This window comes from Copadichromis virginalis, linkage group LG10 (assembly GCF_057382275.1).
Source record: "Copadichromis virginalis isolate Kocher_CV1m ecotype Utaka linkage group LG10, C_Virginalis_male_GT1.1, whole genome shotgun sequence".
Lineage (NCBI taxonomy): Eukaryota > Metazoa > Chordata > Actinopteri > Cichliformes > Cichlidae > Copadichromis > Copadichromis virginalis.
In genome coordinates, this window is record NC_140627.1 from 24,970,717 (window position 1) to 24,992,132 (window position 21,416).

General features: G+C 40.6%; 1 protein-coding gene across 3 annotated transcripts in view; it reads left to right on the plus strand.

Moving 5' to 3' along the window:
* The first annotated feature begins 10,701 nt into the window (after positions 1–10,701).
* Positions 10,702–21,416, plus strand: part of tcf7 (transcription factor 7) — a 75,297-nt gene continuing 64,582 nt past the window's right edge. For all 3 annotated transcript variants that reach the window (XM_085470792.1, XM_085470793.1, XM_085470794.1), the window contains exons 1-3: positions 10,702–11,298; positions 11,629–11,698; positions 13,184–13,290. In XM_085470792.1, coding sequence (XP_085326918.1) covers positions 11,116–11,298; positions 11,629–11,698; positions 13,184–13,290 — 360 coding nt within the window. In that variant the 5' untranslated portion in view covers positions 10,702–11,115. The remainder of the gene's footprint in view (positions 11,299–11,628; positions 11,699–13,183; positions 13,291–21,416) is intronic.

The window sequence follows — 21,416 nt, forward strand, 5'->3', positions numbered from 1 at the left end:
CCTATTAAAAATAAGTAATACAGATGTTTCCGTTCTTTATTTTGGTACTTGCTACATAAAGGAACATTAATATGAAGATATTAACTCCTTTTTATATGGTAACATAAATATCAATAATAATGGGGCAGCGTGGTTTTAATTGGTCAGCACATACACATTAATGCCAAGTGAGAAAATGACAGTTATATCAAGTGATTTTTGCACAAGAGATCTTAAAATTGTGCTTTTTCTGCTTCCTTTTGTGTGTGTGTGTGTGCAGATGTGTAGTGCCTATGTTTACTGCTTCCATTGTGGATGTTTGTTAGTGAACATGCATGCATGAACTGCAGGTCCTTGATCTCCTGCATGGAGTGGCACGGAAACGCTCACACAAATACACGCACGCAGACACACAAAAGCTCACACACACACACCCACTCCCCAAACCTAAACAATGATCCATCATAGGAATCCACATCCTCCTCTGGGCCACATCAGTCCCTTTGCTGCGGAAAAACTGATCCCAGAATCGGCTGCTAACTGTCAACTGCAGGACTCTGAGCCGCCCACTCACCACTAGAAAGAGACCACTGTGGACGCACGCATTTAATAGGCCTGCCATCAGAGTAAATGGAGGCTTAGTTTGAGAGCGCTCTGATCTCTCTCTGGATTTGTGACGCTCCCCTTTTTTGGAAAAAAAAAAGAGAGAGAGAGAAGAAGAAGAAAAAGCCAGAGGGGAGAAAACACAATAGTGGATTTGTTGAGGCTGTAATTGTGATTTTAGTTTTAGTTTTGTTCCTTGTCATTGTAGGTGAATTGTCTGGCTTGTCGCAGCTGTCATCGAGGTTTGTGTGTGGTTTGTGCCTTTGCACTGTGTGTGTGTGCTTTCATGTAGGTCTCTGCTCTTTCCGCTGAACACATGCAGCCATTACAACTGGCTGCTGGCACACATTTACTGACTTTTGTTTCAAGTGGAGATACCACACTTTACCATTTGAAAAAGAAAAGAGAAAAAACACCTGCCTGCCGCCCGAAAATAAAATCAAGTGTTGTGAAATTTGATAAGATAAAGGTCAGCGTGCAAGTCGTAAATTGTTGCAAGTATTATATTATATTTGTTCATTTTGAGTGTGGAAACTGATGGATCCAGTGTGTGTGTGTGTGTGTGTGGCCATCATCATTAACCACCAGTACCCTTGAGCTGCCCACCACTTCAGCACTTCAGTACGAACATGGCCACCCACACTCCCTGCCCGGCACTGCCATTTATATCAAAGTCCATATAATGGCCCATCTGGGGAATCTGTATGGTTAACTCATCAGCGCCACCACAAGTGCTTCTCTGTGCCAGACACAAAGTGATTTTTTATTTTACCATTTTCCAGTCTCTTGGCAGCTAAGTCGACCAGTACGTAAAGGTGGACGCAGCGAAGATAAATGTTGAGATTTGGTTCACTGACTGTTTTAAACAACATGGTTTTCATGGGAGACTGCAAATGGAGAGTGGGTACGGAGCCGGCGAGTGAGTTTACACTAAAAGAATTATAAATCTGCTCTGACTTTACAGCTTTTTCCACGGCGTGTAGACTACAATTAAAGGAGCAAAGTGAATGAAAGAAGAGCAGCTGTTACTGTAAAAGTTGCGACAAAAATCGACCGTTTTTTAATAAAAATTTCTCTTCCACAAAGAATTTTTTTTTCTTTTGCACTAAAGCAAACAAAGCAGCTGAAGAGGAAAATACAAGAGCGATCGTCACCTTAAAAAAATTCTGTAAACCAATGTGGTCTTAGCACTGGAACCAAATGAGTGCAATCTTCTTTTTTTATATACATTCATTAGAGTCCTAAACCGACATGAGAAAACCAAGCAAGAAATTAAACTCGCCAAACATCTCTCACATCTACTTACGCCAAAGACGAGAGAACCAGCTGAATTGATTAGCACGAGGCCTGAAAAGACTTTATCAGTGTCCGGTTTCATGCAGGGCATTCTGACTCTTCCCGATGACTCTTCATCAGAGAGAGTCGGGCCTCTCTGCCTGTGGCAAACACACTAACCACTAATATCAGGTTGGCTCAGCAGAGGAGAACAACAGCACGGCCGCACTAACCAGGCAGCTGCAGCTTTCTGCATTACAATATGCTGCAAGAGGGATTAGCCACTCAACTAGGATAACAACAACAATACTAACAACAATAACACAAGAAATTATCATAATTACTCTCAGACCATGTTACACTATATTGTGACATCCGCTACCTTAGAAATGTGGCACACTGTATACAGTAATTGAAAGTCATAATAGTGGATCAATACTAAAGGTGATGCTTCACGTAAGGTTTTATTGAACATCAAACTTCTGAGGGTGATTTTTTTAAAGGGGGTTGGGCAGCTCTGTAGGCACATGGCAGTGCTTCGAGCTAAATGCTATTGCAGTTGGCACGCTAATATTTGCTACTGAAAACATTTAGAGGTGGGTAGAAATTTAGTTTTGTGAAAACAAAGTTTTCTGCAAGTTTGTCATCTTTTTTAATGAAATCTACTTTCATTCACTTTCTTCTTCTTCTTCTTCTTCTTCTTTCAGGTAGCCACAGCAGACTATCTGCCTCATCTCACATGTCCTGTCTTTCACACCGACTGTCGGTCACTGAAAAAACAAAACGTCAGCCACAAGGTGATGCTAAAGTAAAGGTCAAAAGATAACCAAAAGTCATAAAGTAAGCCATTCCCGGAGACCATGCTACACAATGTATATATAGCTTTTATTTTAACTCCAAAACAATTTCCAATCTTGATCTCAAGGTTGCTTACCACCAGTTGCAGCCCTGCAATAAAGATTGCTTATTGCAATATTACTACAAGGACCAAGCCTGGCTGTAGCTCGGTCCTACGCGGAGCTGTGCAGACCATAAGTTACATGTTGCAGCTGTGTACTTTCACCAGGGGGGCATTGTCAAAAACATGTGGGCTACTGTTGTTTGTGTTTATGCTGCCTGTTTTTGCTCCTTTAGCTCAGCACCTGCTACAGAGAACACAGAAGTCATAATGCACAAAGAGCTTCTTTGTGTCGAGGTGTCAGAAACAGTGGAAACTGTCCATTGCAACCACTTTGTGCTTTTCGCGCATGCTTTTTTTGATCTTTTACTACCTTTCCTGTTCAAGCATTCTTATCAACCAGTAAGCCACTGCCTTTTGGTCAAAGCGATGTTGGTTTTCTGGAGGACTGCACAGAAGTGTAGCTGAAGAGCTACCCAAATGCAAACAAGATCTTTAATTCCTCATTATGTGACAACGACTCTCTCCTTTCGCAAAAAGGACCTCACATACTGATCCGTGCAACCCCGAAGCATTGCCCCCTTCATCGTCTTTACGCACCAAATCTCACCAAACCTGGCCCCTCGTGGCACGTTTTGATGTTAGTAAATAATCTCATTCTGCCGTACGACTACCACAACCACCACATTTTCTACCCCGGGAGAACAAATTTCTTGAGTTTACGAGCCAAATCACTAACTCGTTTTGTGATTACTGAAATCAAACAGCAAATGGTGGGAACTGACATCACAACTCAAAACGTGCAAAGAGGTGGGGGGGGGGGGGGGGGGGGGAGTTTGTTTCCATTCAACCAAGCTGTAGCTTTGTGGTTCATCAGCGTGTGAGCGTGTTTGCTGCCGGCTGATTCAAATCTAATACATCAAGCTTTAAATAGCAGGCACGTTGCCTCCACTCATGCAGATTGCACTCTTTTCAGCATTTTTTTTTTTGAAAAAGGCACATGAGCACGTCTGGATGTGCGCACATGTGCATGTTTATGTCATCTTCTAAGTGTGTGCGTGTGCGTGTGTGTGTGTGTGGAGCAAGGAGTGAATGGCTTGGCTCCACATCAAAGGCCCCTGCGAGTCTCTGCATTAACGAGGCCCTTTGTTTCCTGCCTTCCAGATTACAGCACGTCTCTCCCCGTGCTGCCAGTGTGTTTGGGTGTGCATGTATATGTGTGTGTGTGTTTGTGCGCTCATATGCCTATGTATGTGTGTGAGTGTGCTGAGGGCACAGTAACCTGAAGACCAAAGGCCAAAGACGGATCCTCCCTCCTCATTTTCTTCGTCTAGTGTAATCAAAATGAAGGAAAAACAAAGGTGACTGCGATTTCTTTTTGCCTAAAATCGGCTTGATAAATTCGAAAAGTTAAGAACTTATATTCAAAAGCTGTGATATTTGTCACGTTTTCCTGAATTTTTGTATATTTTGCAATAAGTTTTTGCAATAATTGTTTTGTGACAATAAATTACAGCACAAAAAAGTTCCTTCAAAGCAGAAAACGTGGAAAATATCAAATCAAGATTCAACTTAAATTAAAGAGCAATGATGAGCAAATGATGACACTTTTCCTTATTTGGGATAAATCATATGTTGAAGCTGTCATGATTCATGTTTGAATAAAATAGCTGCGTGTTTGGAGACGTGTTGGAAGGACTGTAAAAGCGCGGTGCGTCGTTAACTCGAAGAACTGAAACAGTCAACACGCTTTTCAGCAAGACACAAGCGACTTGTCGTGGAATACGTTTCAAAACTAAACTTCCATCTCCCTGCCTCTTGCTTCAAAACCTGAAGCCTCAACCTTCCCTCACCACACACTCTGACAAACCTTGAGGTGTGTGTATGCGTGTTTGTGTGTGTGTGTGTGGTGACATGGGGCGACGCAGAAGCTCTTCTGCTGCTATTTCCAGCCACTATCAGACCTGTTTTGTATGAGCTGGGGCATGATTTGTTGATGCACGTCTTTAAAAAGTTCAGAGCTGTTCCAACCACAGCTCGCTTGTTCTTTCCTCTGAGAACTGGAGGAGAAGAGAGCCAACTGCTTGCACGCCGGCATGAATGTTTCGTTGAGGCAGAGATGTACGTGATTCAAAACAACGCGTAATATCAGATAGCACCAAAGAACGAGGTTGTTTATCATCTGCTGCAAAAAAACAAGCTTTTTTAAAGCGCCTTTAATCGAGATAAGCATAATTAATGAATTGGTAATTTAGCTCCAGATTATTCAATAAAAATGCAATTTATTAACCGTGCCGCTATCTTTATGTATCTGCAGATGTTGTTGCTCAGCATAAGCTCTTATCTTAGATTTTGCTCTGGACTAAAAGTTAAAAATAAAACGCTTGAATCTTTGTCCAATGATCCTCAGCAATGTGTTTTCAAAGCTCTTTTTTCCACCCTTCCACTGTTTATGTTTGTTGATTTCCAGACAAGATTTTACCCCACCCCACTCCCCAAAAGCCCCACACAGATCTGTGATATCAACTCATAAATGTTTGATAAGGAGTTAACGAAGAGGTAAAGAGACTGCATTCTGCTAAATCAAAAGAGACAGACACATTCAAATCAGCAAACACTTAGCAAACTAGAACTCGAGTGAGCTTCGTTAGCTGCCACTCTATATCAAGTCGCTTCTCCTCTTCTTCTTTTTTCCGTCTTCTGCTTGTTTTGCTGATCCTGTATCCTCCCTTTACAGCACACTCTCACAGACACATGGGAGCTGAAAGCAGGTCTTTATCACAGGGCCAGTGAGTAGTGTCAGGTGGTAAGGTGCGGGATGACTTCGATTTGGTAGCTGATGAAGGAAAATACTGAACCTTTGCCCACCTGTTTTCTTCTTCGCTCTCAGTCTTATCATCTTTGTTTGATGCTGGCGTCGGTAACCTTTATTCTTGGTGGTGCTTCTGCTCTTACTCATGTAGCTACCTTTGAGTGTAACAACTTTCTAAATAAGTGTTTCAAATTCTGAAATGATTTAGAGGTTTTTTGTTTTGCTTTTTTGCTTTTTGCAACCTCCTACAGATATTAAACCCACCTTCACAAGAGCCACGCAACATCCTGTGAGTGCACCACTTAAGACGAGCTCTTTGTTTAAAGACGATTCACTGGTATCTCTAAATTTTTAAAGCGCTTTGAAAGGCGTGCTTCGTCTGGATGTCTGCATGCAGCCCAAACATAACTCTTTACTTCCTGTAGTGTGGTGGTTATCATGTTCTAGCTAATATTTAGAAACAATTAAGCATAAATCAGTTATACTTTTATTTACCATTCCAGTCAATTAGTTCACTGTTTTATAGCCAAAACTGAGGCACAAAATGAAACCGTTGTAAAGATTTGTTGAGGTTCTACGTTGCTGGCTGGATGCTGCCTGGAAGGACATGGTTTTGATTGTAGGAAAACTACCAATAAAAAAGCACACAAGTGGTTCCAGTTAAGAGCCGTTCGCTTGGATGTGGCTTAACCCCAATGAAAGGACATGATTTAATTACTCTGCAGCTTTAATGCGCCTGGTGTTTCTTTAGAAAGCACAGTGTATAATCTTTTTTGAACCAACTGTGATTCATCTTTGAAGAAAAAAAAAAGAAACATGTTAAAGAAAGAACTTTTCCATCACCAATGATTAGGCAATGGAAAGGGGCTTGCTGAAGTGATCATCTTGTATTAAATGGGCTCTTTACACACTGACGGTGGGGTTGAAGTTTGCGCTATTAGGCTCTCCATTCAGGGGCCGAGGATAAGATGTAATCCTGGTTTTTGCACTGTATCGCAGATGATCCTGATCGTTAATGGGGTTTACTGCACCACAGTTATTCAGTTATCTAGTAAGGAAAAAGGGAAAAAATCGTGTTTTTAGCTCTTCTCCATGTTGGTGTTCTTCATTAAAAAAGAATTCCCCTTTTGCTACATGACTTATTTCATGTTTCTATACTTTACACTTTGTTGCACACAAACATAAAGCTCTTTTTATCAAACGCTCCTCCTTTATCAATGCTGGTCTTATTCAAATGCAGAGCTTGTACTGTATCTGTGCCTGTGTGTGAAAAGCATGTCTTGTGGGGTCGCTGCAGCTACGCAAGCTTGTGTTTTGTGTGTGGGCTGCTTATCGTTTCTATCTGCTCAAGTTTCCTTTTTTGGCCTTTCCTGTCAACAGTTATTGTCTGATGTCACAGACGACACTCATTAGAGTTAGAGATAAAAAGATGATGAGAAAGGATGCACGGGGTGTGTGTGAGCATCAAACCTCTGAACTGATAAGGCAGGGTGATGTGAACTTAAAATATGACTCTGATCTGACAAGAATAATCAAACTGCTCATAGCAAAAAGAAAGAGAGAGTCTGTCTGCTCGTGTGTGTGTGTGTGTGTGTGTGTGTGTGTGTAACAGAGAAAGGCGTAGATATAAAAAGAGAAAAGGTGTTTGTAGGTCAGAGACCCTGAGAGTATTTCAAGAGCTCGTGTAGAGAAAATTTGCTCATCTCTGGTTCTTCTGTTGTTATCAGACAATCAGACAGGCTGACTGCATCCTTTAGCCTCAGGTGAACCTGAGAACCCATGAATGTGCGTAACTATCAGCGCAGATATTCAAGGGAACTGCGTTTGAGATCAGAGCACGGCGAGCTCACGAGGCAGCGTGGCCCACGCAGGAGAGGTGCTGCCTCTCTGGAAAAACAGCTGTCTATATTTAATCAAGGCGAATAAACAAGGAGTTTAAACAACTCATTTATAATTTAGATTTGCATACATTAACACTGCTCATTTTAATCTTTTTATTAATATGCATCAACGATATTGTATAAATATGCAGTTTTATGCAAATACCGGGCCCATTTTCTGTTTGTATTTAATTTTGTTTCCCAGCTGTGGATCATCATTTTCATTCAAGGCAACCGACTCAGATTAAGTCAAATATTAAGTCACAGCATGGGAGTGTATAAATATTTCTCAATTAAAAACTCTGAAGACCAGCTATGCTACTGTATCAGCATTAAAAATGCATTGGCATTGGGAGGAAAATAGGGGGAGGCAAGTTACGAGTTTGATAAGACATCAGAACTTTGAGTCTACATCTTTGAACTATGTTTTTTTTTTCCTTGTTTCCCTCCTCAAATCAAGTAGTTGCAATAGCTAGCACTTTTCGCTGTTACAAGATCTGGGGGATGTAAGGACCAGCCAAAAACATGCCGTGCCTCTGTTATTGATGAGCAAGCCGTGCCTTCTGATGTTTTTCACAGAATGTCCTAGATTTTGCTGCTTCTTGCCTGAGCTGCCACTTTTCTTTTGATGCAAATGAGGAGTTTTGTTCCAAAATGTGAAAACTACCAACTGAACAGTGTGACAGCAGCTGCTACAAAAGGGCTGCTGAGACAGTGCAAAGCTCACAATGCATAATTACAAAGTTATTAACTAGCTTGATGATAACATCCCAGAAGTACGCTAATAACAATATACCAGCCACATCTTTGACATGTTGAACAATTGAGATATGTGTTACATTTATTGTGAGGTTTGAAATATGGTGGGTAAGGAAGGAAAAAGCCGAATTGAATCCCTTGACAAGGTCCATATTTTATTTGAACCAATCACAAGGAAGAGAAGTTGCAACTGTCAGCAAAAGCAACAAGACAAAAATGCTTTAAGCTGCCAACGTTTTTTTTTCAAATGTGCTTTTTATGTTTTGTGTGTTAATCAGCATCAGTTTTATGAGGTAAACAAAACGATGACTGCTGTAAGAACGGAGCCAGTTTTCAGCCCTTGAGTTTAATGCTGAAGACCAGACCGCTTTTTTTTAGGAGAATAAGATAAATAGAGTTCAGCTCTTACTATCCTGTAGTTTTTATTGGCATGCTCCCTGTTGGTCTCTTGAGCAACATCGACATCTGTTTGCGGCTGCTGTTGCCTCTCTGCTCACTGTCTCTGTCGCTTCTCACAGTGTCATCTGTGCTGAGTGTTGCTGAAAGTTCTAAAAAAATATATGATAGGGCCAGATAGACACTTTAATTTTACGCGAACAGTCATCGGAGCAGCTATTGAATACACAACACATGCACAGTGACTTAACATGAAATGTTTTGTACATGCAGACCTGATTTGACTGTTATTCACTGATCTCATTTAATTTACTTATAGACTTCTGTTTTCTTTGAAGCTACGATATAAAGATCCAAATCCATTTATCAGTGTTCGTTTAATTTCTTTGTAAATACAAGGCTTGCATTATTTGTACATTTTACTCCATATTCAGGTCATGCTTAAAACATCTTTGTTTTTCTGCTTTCTTGTATTTTATTACTTCTTTAACTTACCGTGAAGTATGTTCCAAAGTTCTGTGTTATATTATATTTCTTATAAAAATATCTGTTGCTAGTTTATAGGTTACTTTAAAAGCAGATTAACTAATGAAATGATTGTCATATTTTGTTTATGGCACATATTCTGTGACAGTGGCAGATGCTCACATAACATGGCCGAAGTTGCAGTGAACTACTTATACTTATACTCTTGATTTCCAGATCTGTTACGAAGCATCAACATTTGTATTATTTTATTGAAACTTTTAAGGATAGAATTTATAAGCAGTAACAATGACCTATGACCTATTACGATTTTTCCTTATTTTTGTTGCTGTTGGAATGATAGATGTTCATATTAAACATGAACAAATTTTAAATAATGACTGTATGGGCAAAAATTTCAGATTTCATGCAGCTCTAAATGCTCTGTTTCTGACTGATTTTTTTATTCTTGGCTCTGTGTGATGTCATTAAAAGCAGATGTCCTTATATGGTTATTTCAAGTGCACAGCGCTAGCTGTAAGAACCACAGCACCACCCACATGCCATTCAAATCTTCCATTTATAAGGGGCTGCCAATAAGAAGAAAGCTACTTTCCTTTCTTGTTATTTTTTATTTTATTTTTTGGCATTGGATGAGTTGAGGGGCTTCACCATAGGTCAGTTTAAGACAATACGGTTTATTTTGAATTAAAATTATCTAAAGTTACTCCAAAAGAGTCCAAGAGCAAAAAGTAACCATACTAAAACCCACAGCTCTCGTTTATAAATAAATATGTAAATATAATCTAAGTACAATGTAAGCATATAAAGGAATATGTAAAAGCCTATGTAGATGGAAATTAATATTCTATGGCTCAGGTCAAGCCAAAAATAATTTCCTCAAGTTTGGATAATATTTTTTTAGCTCTCTCAAAGTGCATAAATTGGCTTTGAACCAGTAGGTTAAGAAAAGAAAACTGAGATTCTGTGTGAGCTTTATAGTAGCATTATATCTAAGCACTACATGAATGAGTTAGTGATTATGATTTAAATATCAAAAACAGGAATTCTAGAGTGAAATTTTTTTAAAAGTAGTAAAAAAGACTTTAGATACAGCTACTTTAAAATATAAACAGTGCTGAAGAAAGTATTTGATTATTTTGCTACAATGAAAGTAACAGTATTAGACTATAAATGTACTCCATTAAAAGTAAAAGTCTTTCATTTTAAATGTTACTTACATAAAGTAGCATTACTGAAATGTATTCAAAGTATCAAAAGCATTAATTAAAAAGAAATTACTACAATACAATATAGCTTATATAACCGGATTATTGCTAATAATTGCAATGTAAATAAAGTTAATAAATATAATAGATAAATATATATATATTTATATTATTACATATATTTTTATATTAAATAGTAAAAACCGTATCTACAGCTAAGTCTGATAAGTTGCATCAAGTGCAAAGCAGCAGTGTGTATTTTACTACACTGATTCAGTGTACATAAATACACCGCACTGGCGGAATTCATGACGAAAAAGTTGCAGAAGCGCAACAAAACTGATCTCCCAGCTGAGCCTGAAGTTTAGGTGGCAGCCGTGGGATCGTGGAAGGTGTAAAGTCGCCCCTGGAAGTCATGAATAACGTCTGTTCGCCTGAGCTGGGAGAGGTGATGTCTCTTTAAGAAGCTCAGCCCTCTGCCGAAACAATTGTACAACCCCCCAACAAGTCATCGGGCCTGTCAATCATCCGGTCGGCGCCCTTTGATGTCGGACTCCTCGCCTTGTCTTGGGCTCAAATGAGCTGTTTGCTGCTGTAGGGAAACATTAGTCTTCTACCAACCAACCAGCCGGGGGACGCCACATCTCAACTTTTTTCTGTATGCGGTGGGGGTTTCTGTACTTCGGAGGCGCCCCAGACTGAGGAGATTTTAACAGAGAAGTCCCGCTGAATCTTTTTCTTTCTACTTTTTTATTTTTATTTTTTGTCAGTATCATTTTTTAAACGTGTATAACATCGAAGAGGAGGGGGGAAGTAGACATGCCTCAGCTTAGCAGCGGCGGCGGGGACGACCTGGGAGCCAATGATGAGATGATATCGTTTAAGGACGAAGGAGAGCAAGAGGAGAAAATCCAAGAAAACGCGTTCACGGAGAGAGACCTGGCCGACCTCAAGTCCTCTCTGGTGAACGAGTCGGAAATAAATCAAAGTCCGAACGCAGCGGTAGGTGTCACGGAGTGTGACTGTGTGTGAAAGGCAGAGGGAGAAAGTGTGTGTGGAAAGCTTGTTTTATTTTACGCGCTGCTGAGAAGCTTTGAATGAAACCAACTCGCGCAGTCAACTTGCCTCCAGGGTTATAGTAGTTAAAAAAAGAAGAGGGGGTGGTGGTGGTGGTGGTGGTACGGGTCTACTACAGAACGAGAGCAAAACTGAATTGCACTTATTAGCGTGATAAAGTCAATGTAAAGTTACTCTTGTTTGGCAGCGGTTTGTGGCGCTTTCGTGACTTTTTCGGGTAATTCTCACTCGGTGTTTGTTTACGATCCCTTCCAGGCGGTCAGACGGGGGCAGCAGGGCGAGCAGAGGGGCTTCCCAGACAAACACCGGGAGCATCTCGACGTTGGTAAGCAGAAAATACAAATTTAAAAAAAACTTGGGAAAACAAACAAACAAACCAAAAAAAACATGAACATACTCACTCTCATCCCTATGAGCAGTCAAGTACTGTGTAAGAAAGCGGTAAAAACCACCCACTGTGTCAAAGCAATGAGTTATTTTGGTCACGGGCGCACGTGCTGCTGCATTAAAACTTCAAAGAAGCACCGCTCAGGTGTACACTGCAAAACAAAACAAAAAAAATAGATGGCCATCCTGTCTTCAGCTCTTTAGTTTATCTCTAAGATCTATAGCTTGCTGGGGAGATTTCCTCTGCTGCTCAGTCAAATTAGCAGAGCTCAGCAGAGATGCAAGCAGACTAGCTATCTTTAAAAAAGTGGAACCCTCTTGGCCTTAAATTGTCATTAAGCTTAGGTAAAGGCACTGGTGTGAAGGGCAAAGCAATTTCTCAGTAGCTGTAAAAATTGCTAGTGCCTTTCATTTTAATTCACTATGTTTTAAGCTTACTTATCTAGTGATCTTTTATAAGATTTTGCCAAAAAACCAAGGTCAGCCTTCCTTTTTCTTCAAACCTACCACCCAAAAAGATAGAGGGGAAAAAAAAAAGCAAATTCCCCTAACTACGCCAGGGCGCATTTAGACAACATATACAAAACAGCTTTAATTATAGGTATCACTGTTGTGTGTACTCATCTCTGAAAGGAAGAATGCTCTCACCTTGTGATCCTTTGATCAAAAAAAGAAAAAAATCCTCATCAAATGTGGATTTGCGGTTTTTAAAAACTGGTCTATTTGATGGTCCTCGAGAAAAAGTGAAACCCGCAGAAATCAGAAAAAACAGTTCCGCCCTGAGGGATGCTGATTGCCCTCAGATTCTGTCACTCAGGTTCTGGCCACGTTAAAAGTTTTGTCACCTTCGCAAGAAAGCTCAGCACTCACGAGGGAAGCCAGTTGTGTTTTGTGTGTGTGTATGCGTGTGTTTGTTTCTATGCAGGTATAACCTAGTCGTATCTGACCTCCACATAGGCCTCTCGTGCTTAATATGGGTGGTGGTAAGAAATAAATTAACACATAGGCTACAGAAGTTCACGCCTCTAAGACTATGTGGTGGTTGTAACGCTTTTGTCTCCAGTATTGTTGCTTCTGCTCATTCACGGATGTAAAGTGTAGTAACTAGAATGCCTGTAAATAGCTGAGTTGCTTTATATGCACGTTTGCCTTCTTTTTCTTTTGACGTTAACACCTTAGCAGCATTGTGTGAGTAAGTATCAGGTTTGATTTTTATTTTAATCCTCACATCCAGCATTTGCACCCACAGCTTTACCTTTATTGTTGTTTATTTTTTTCTTTTCCCCCAAGCTGTCATGATTTTTATTGTAAATTAAATACATTATTAAATGATAACTATTGAGATTTAGACAGCAAATCAAAAGAGTTTGGAAAAATTAGGCAACAAAGGTGACAGCTTCTAATTGTTTGCTTTTCCTGTCAGTGTCGAAGCAGCAAGATGGAGGTATGTACAAGTCGCCGGGATATCCAGGGTACCCGTTCCTGATGCTGCCAGACCCCTACCTCCCCAACAGCTCCGTTTCTCCATCTGTAAGTCCACTTCTCATTGAATCCTTCTGCTGGCTATGGTTCTCCTCTTAGCACCTGATGATATTCTGTGCTCCTGAGGACTCCTTAAGGTGCAAGTTTTTGCGCCTCAGCTTGTCTTTGTATTATTTAGTATCAAGTCCAGACTGTGAACACACAGTGCTGAGCCCCAGAAGAGAAATCCAGTGTTTTGTAGTCGGGGAGAATAAAAGGAACGCACACTCGTAGATGGAGATATCGAGCCTGGTGTCCTCTGAGTGATTTTATTTTTTAATTTTTAATTTTTTTGGGCTGGTGCAAAGACGTCCTCAGTAGTCTCAGTTCGAGAGAAAAGAGATGCAAAGCGGTGGAGAATTTACTCGACTTTTTGTGCATAAAAGCATAAAACATTCTTGGTATTTTCTGTTTCATAATTCATAATTTCTATTTTTTATGTGCATGCAGTTTTGAGAATTAGGAAAGTTCCCCTCACATCAGCCTAAATTTCAGTGATGTTTTCCCCTTTTAGATGCAATTAGCATATTGTGGCTCAGCTATAACCCCCTAAAACATTATACAGAATTTTAATGCTGCGTCTCTTATTTAGAGGGGTTTAAACTACCAGCTTTATATATTTTTTGGAGAGGGGGGGTCTCTTTCACATTACAAAGCAGAATCAGTCAGCTTATGTTGCACTAGGTTTTAGATTCAGAAGAGACAACATGAGTCTCTGTCAGACTGAAGATGAATGGCACATCACTGCAGATCTCTCTCAAACTTTACACATGCTCTGATTTGGCTTTGAACTGTGCTGCTAACTCCCCCCACACCCCATCCCCAAGGCTCACACCATCCCTAACTGCCTTATAAAATAAAGCTGCATTTAAAACACAGCGGAATAAAATCAAAGTGCCGCAGCCTCATGAGGCAAAGCAAAAAAAAAAACAGGAAAAAAAAGCTTGTTTTTGTTTACGCCGTTGCTGAAGTTGGAATTTGATTGATGTCGTCATCGCGAACCATTTCACGTGACGTTTTCCCATCTGTTTGTACCCCGGGTGAATGACAAGAGGTTTATTGCACAGCCTTAATAGCAGTTCTAAGTGTTAAAACCGCTAAAACAAACATCAGAACGACTCGTGGAAAGATTTCAAGTATGCAGTATTGCTCACCCAGCCAGACAGCCCTTAAAGAATTCATCATAAAAAAAAAATCCCTTCGAGTCACCCGTTAAGAACCAATATCCATGGATAGGCTGAGTAATTGCGCCGAACGTGAACGGTTGTGCCTAATTCATTTTTCACGTGCTGCGTAATCCTGTTGCCTGAATTAACCCCCTGCTCTAGCAGACAAGACGTTGCTAAACAGCATAGATGCCTGTTTGTGAGATGACATGTGCTGTAGGCTGATTTCACGTGAGAGCATAGTGAATAAGGAATATGCTGATTTATGGCTGGAAAATGTGATTTTCTAATGGCACCTTGGAGCTTCTTAAGAGTGTTTCAAGACGCCGTCAGTGTCCAGGTCAGGGCCCGTTGGCTGGTCATGGGAGACTTTAATAGGGTCTGTGATTTTTCAGAATAAAAGCGGACAGTTACCTTCATTTTCCATGGTTTTTTAAATGAAACTAAAATTTAAAATTGTAGTCTGTGGGGAAAATACATAGTAGGAGAGTGGCTTCTTTTCTCCGCCACAGCTATAAAGAAAAACATATAATGGATCTAAATGCATCTGTAAAGTAAAGACGGGTTATACTGTTCATACATGTGATTTGGCTACACAGTGCCTTTTCACTTTAGTTTTATATATGCTCCTTTCAGGCTTGCTAGAAAAAAAATACAGGGTGAAAACTTTTGTTTTACTGTTTATTTCTTTTTATGTTTTTGTATAGAATACATCCTTGACCTGCTAGCTCCATTTAATTGTGCTGTTTTGCACATAAAGCAAAGCCTTTGCTTGGAAGAGAAGCACTTGTAGGTACAGCAGCGTCTCCTTGGAAATCACATTTCATTTTCAGAGTCTTTATTCAGTAACCAGTTACATTCTGAGAATACGACTGAATGAACTACGAGTCTTAGTGAGCATGCTTGTTGTTTCCTCAAACGTCTTTATACTCGAAGCTGCATAACACAGCACATCCGGCATCGTGACAAACATTGTGAAGAAGTGGAGACAAACGTGGTGTCTTCCACCTTCTTCTCTTCTCTTCTCTTCTCTTCTCTTCTCTTCTCTTCTCTTCTCTTCTCTTCTCTTCTCTTCTCTTCTCTTCTCTTCTCCAACCTCAGAAGCCTCTCATAGATTGTTCTCGTTGGGGGTGGGATTGGCGAGTTGGGTAGAGTGAGGGGGGGTAAAGGGGTACCGGTGGTGGCGGCGGTGGTGGTGGCATGATAAAGAGCACTTTCTCCCCCCCCCCCCCCCCCCCCCCCCCGTGTGTCTTCGAGACTCCACACAATGCTCACTTGTTGCTGCTTCCCTTGTAATTAGCCCGCTGGTTGTGAGGCGGTAGCGGGGTATCAGGCCCTGTCTAACCTGCCACTTGAAAGGGGCTGAGAGTAGTGGTTTAGCGGGTGAGGTGGGGGGGGTGATGATTATGGATGGCAGAGCTGGATCAGAAGTTCAAGGTCAGGGTGACTGACAGAAAAAAGAGCTGTTTGTGGTTTTCCCGTTATTGTGATGTTGACATGGGACATTTCTGTGTGCGTGTGTCCATGTCTCACTGCTGGCCTGTTTTGTCCTGGAGCTATGACTTACGCTTCTAGTGTCTCATGTCGCACATGCACTGGAGCCTGGATTATTTTTAGATCTTTTTTTGCAGGCGAAAAAATGTCAGATCCAGTCAGAATGGACATTAAATGGTCTTCAGCCTGCCAGTCCTGTAGTGCAAAGTCTTTCCGATTGTGCCAGGTTGCACGAGTGTTAAGAGCGGTGCAGGTGAATTCATCGCTATTAAGTGGTCGCCTCATGTCTTGCCCATGCACACGCTACTCTGGCAGCACAAGAGTTTGATTTTTCAGACGTTTTTTCTGTAGAATATGTGTGTACACAGCTTTATCGTTGGTGTTTGTTGCATTTTCAATCATCAAGTAGTCTTTAAAAGGTGAGATGATTGCGACTTCTTGATTTTGTGTGTACCCGATGAGAGGGTAGCTTATGCTCACATTCGGCGGAGGCAGATTCATGCTCACTGCTGCCGGGACCCTGCTATCAAACCTGTTTGGTTATAAAAAATGTAAAGCTTAAATCATCCGTCTGTCTTAATTCAGATAGTTTATCAACAACAAGAAGTCACGACTGCCTTACATCCACTTATGTTTAGTTTTGTGGATTAACCTACGTGCAGTTACTTTGAGTCAAAATAATGAATTGGTTAATCATCAATTACTAATCAACATAAAATGAATCCGGAGCCAATGAATTAATTCATTGATTAAGTACACATGTATTAATCGAAGCAGTTTTGATCAGGTTTCTGCTTTTGTTACACTACACTGTCAGATCGTTCACAAACCGCTTTTCTCCTGAGTTTATTTGTTTATCTTCAGTTACGTACCAATTCTTTATTCATTCTGTGTATTTCTCATTTTTTATCCTAGAAGAAAGCCAAACCAAATATCATTGCACTGTGTGTAATGACAATAAAGATGATTCAATCGTCAGAACACTTGAATATATTATAAGCACTGCTTTTCTCATGTTTTAAATGTATTAAGAAACCTATTAAGAGAAAAGAAAGTGTAGCTTCATCTGTGTTATTTGAAGTCAAACCCTTTGATATACTTTCTTTTCTTTTTTTAAACGTGAATTTATTTAACAGGCTGTGGTGTAAAGATTTCTGCAGCGTTGCCCACATGTCACCAGCTCACCTGAAGAAACTACAACACCTTTGTGCGTTCCCGTAAACTGCTTTGAACTGTTGCAGTCATTGTGAGAACCTCAGCTGAATGACTGAAAGTCAGAAATTAATTGTAAAATCAGTCTGCTTGTGTCTGTGTGGGTTTATCCTCACTTGTAAAGGTCTAGCCAGCTTTTTGCACTTTTTAATCGCCAACTGATGAAAAAACATTTGAATGAAAACCTGACCGTCGGAGTGGGCTGACTTATATTTCATATAGGAGGGGGAACGAAATTGCCTGAGCTGTTGTTGTGAAAGATTAACGCATTGTTTTCCTAATACAGCTGAATCAAAGTGGCAGAAATGGACGCAAACAGACTGATAATCACTCCTTGTTATTTTGGTATTAACATTTAAAATTTTAGATTTAAAGAGAAAAGAAGAAGCCTCTAATCTCTGCTGAGAAGTGGTTTTTACAAAGCGACTACACGCGTATTGGCTCCTTATCCCATTCAGCGATAATACTCCTATTACAGCATTTCATGGGACATTTCACTGTTGTTGCATTAATGGAGATATCAGCCGTCCTTTCAGGGGAAGTGGCCAGAGAAGGAGATTTGTGGGATTCGGAGATATGACTAAACTCCCTCAGCTTGTTGTCTTTGGATAAAGCTTTATCTCGAGTGTGTTTGTCAGCGCGCGTGCGTGTTTGCTGTTTAAGTTCATTACACTAAGTAATCTGTATGTATCAAAGCTTTTGGCATGTTCTGTGTGTGTGTGTGTGTTTTCTAGTTTGTTGCCTTAGGCTTGTGTTTGTACCCAGGGTTCATGGTGTGTTTTGTGTGATGATGCTGGCCGTATACTGTGGATGCAGCGTGTGTGTGTCAGCTCTCTTCTTGCTGTGTGTATAATGCTGTGAATTACCAGCAGTCACTCTCTCTCTCTCTTTTTTTATTATTATTTTTGAAGGGATCATGAGTCTTTGTCGTCTCAGGCAGTTAAACCCTGTCGCAGGGGAGACCTTCAGTAGATATAAGAGTGTTTTTCTGTCTTCAGCTTCCATCCATCTTCCTCCTCACTCCCTTTGCACGCTTGCCATTTCCACATATCCATCTCTTTTATCGTCTTGTGCTGTCTTCAGCATCTGAGGTGGTTCCAAGCATCTCTCCTCACTTCATTTTCCTACTCGGAGAGATAACTTCTTGGTAATTGCGAACTATTAAAAGGAGATCATATGGGAAAATAGGAAAGCTTATTTTCATTCATTTCCAATTATATGCATCGGAAGCGTAAGAACTTTTTTTGTGTGTGTATTTCGTTAACCTCTTAAGTCACACAGGATCAACTTTTCTGAGCATGAGAACCAGCTCTTCATTACTTAATGTTTTGATTGATTATGAAGGAAAGCACACAAGGAATCAATAGAAGAAGAAACAGAAGTGATGAGAAAAACATTTTGGTTCTGCTGATTTTTTGTGGTTTGTTTGCATTAATATCAAATATTTTATATGTTAGTGGCCATTTTTAGGTAAACATCTGGCGATTACTCACATGACTTCCCCTAAAACGCCTGTTATTAGTGGACAGTTTGGATATTAATTTGTAAGGAGGAGGCAGTTGTTTTTTTCTCAGTTCCTGGAACCCACAACTCTTAGAAAACTAGTCAAATATCTCAACGTTGTGGGCTCTGAAAAGAAGTCCATATTTTACTCTAGACTGGAAGTTAACAGTTGTTATTGATTTCCATAACGCCAGCTGCACTTCCTACAGCTGCTTCACAATAAAAGCGTCTTAATTTTAATCTCGCGTGAGATTTTTATTGTGACGATTCTCTGCTGCGAAGGAATCGAGAGGGTTAGACTGAAGTAAGAGGAGAAGCAAAGTAGAAGCAACATTGCTTGATTGTTGATGGGGATTGATGGATGTTTGGTTGAAATTAGTGGGTGGCCTGCCCGCTGAAGCAAAAACCAGGGTTTTTACTTTATCTGAAGTGGCCAGTGAGTCATGCGCAAAGTGATTGGTGGTTAGCGGTTGTATATTAATGAGCCAAGTATTTGGATTTTAATCAGTAACCTTTTACCACCAGTCGTCTGAGAGATCCAGCGTGCCTCGTGGTTAGTTTGAAAGAAGCACACCTTTCTGGAGTGATGTTCGCATGTAGAGCAGCTTCGACATGATTCGATCCAAAAGGAATCTGTAGGTCTGAAGATGTCTGAGGTTCGGCGATAAAGCGCTGAATTGTTTCACAACTTTGTCCACAGACTTCAAAGATTGTCCGTCTGGTCTGTTTGTGGGTCATTTTCTGAATAATTAAGCAGTTTAAGCTGATATCTGATATTTGTCTGCATGTAAATCTATTCGCTGTCAGAGAGGCTGTGAAACTCCCTGTGATGTGGAAGCTGTGGTCACACTATGACGTCAGCACGCTCTGAAGGCAGCAGGCTGCTCTAAAACACTTTCCCGCTCAGCCTACCTGGACACTGACTGTAAATGGCTCAGGTTCTTTGGGATAACAGTAAATGTTTGGTCGAAATGCAGTTTGACAGCGTGCTTTCAGTCAGTGGAATTTACGAGCCTGTGTTTTACAGCTCAGTGTTGTCTGATTTGGGGGAATTTCCTGCTCATTTGACATTTCGATTCACAGAGCAGAATTAAAAATTGACAGGAAGGCTGCTAAGAGATGGTTTACATGTTTGGGAAAGGCGGCGGGGGAACGTCGTCATTTCTGTTACTCTAAAGACTCAGCTGAAGTGTGTGTTTTGAACATTTCAGTATCTCAGCCTACAAAGAAATATCAGTTTGATTGTTTTCACCCACTTCAACTGAAAGCTTATGCTTTCTGTTTGAGTAATTTCACATCTTTTAGCCCATAAAGGTTTTTCATACATCTCCTCCTTTTTCTTGTATCCATTCAGAAATCAGTTGCCGTTGTGAACAAGCTCTCCTCCCCGTTCCCCTTTCCTCCTCCTCCAATCTCCCAAATAATACGAGGTCGATCCTCCAAGATCAAGGGAATGGCATGTGTGTGCGCAAGTCTCTAGGATCTTGCCACTTCCTTGTTTCCCATTGTATTGCAGTGTTGACAGGGGGGTTGTTCAGCCTTCCCCTAGTCTCTTGGTAAACAATGGCAGCAACACAGGCTGAGGCCTCCCTAATCCCCCCTTCATACAGACCCAGGGGCTGGGATGAGCAGTGCTGGGGCCTCCCTGTCTCTGACTGCCTACGATAAGGACCCTGCACACTCGGATTTAAGAGGCCTAAAAGAAAAGCAGCTTTCACTAGAATGCGGGAAAAGCCCAAGTTCGGATGGAAAGCTTGCATCTTGTCTTTTCTTGGATCTTTTTCTCCTTTAACTATAACTGACAGCTCTGCTTTAAAGTAACACCCGTGCTGCGTTGCATCCATGAAGTAAAGGTTTTTGAACTATTAATGTAGTATTCAAAGTATGCTGAGAGGGCTTCATGAAGCCCCATCTGACATCTTTTTCTATCGTTATGATGTGTTCAAGTCTGTGATTATGTTTGTGCAGAGTGTAAACGGGAGTAAACTACTGCCAAACATGAAAACATCGAGTGTCCTCGTTCACAATTTATTAACTGTTAAAACTAAATTTGGGACTCAATAAAAGGGGACATGAAGCAATGTGATCACAATATGTTACCCATGTTAAAAATAGTGTCATATTACAGCAGCAGCATTTACTTTAATATAACAGTGTAACTGAGGACAAAAATACACCCAAATCCTCTAAAACTATCTATTTATATCAAGTGTTTGTATATCTAATTACTATATATCAACATTATTCAGTATTGTGTCAGTTCAGTTTAATTTACTGTCCTATTAGCTCTCCACGCCTGCCCTGCTGTTCACCATTTTCCATCACAGTCACCTCATGTTGGTTAACTTCTGTGAGGACCTCTTAAAGGGAACCTGTTACGCTCATTTTCCAGCTCCGTATTTTATTTTTGGACTCTCCTGGAATGGCTTTGCATAATTCACAGCTCAAAATAATCCCTATTTATCTTATACTGGGCTTCAGCGCGGCCCCTCGGTTCTGATCGGCTACCCCTCACAAGCAGAAGGTCTCAACAGCAGATGGGCGTGGCTTCTATGCTCACAGCCAGATACGACCTTATAATCAAGTCGGATCTTACTGACATCATACAGAGCCAAGAATATAATAAAAAACTTTCCAAATCTGAGCATAAGCTTATTTATTACAACTCCAGCTGTGTTCAATATAGACGTGTATCATTGTAACAGCAACAAAATAAGATGAAACAAAGAAACTATTTTTCTAAGCTTTATGGTTTAAGCT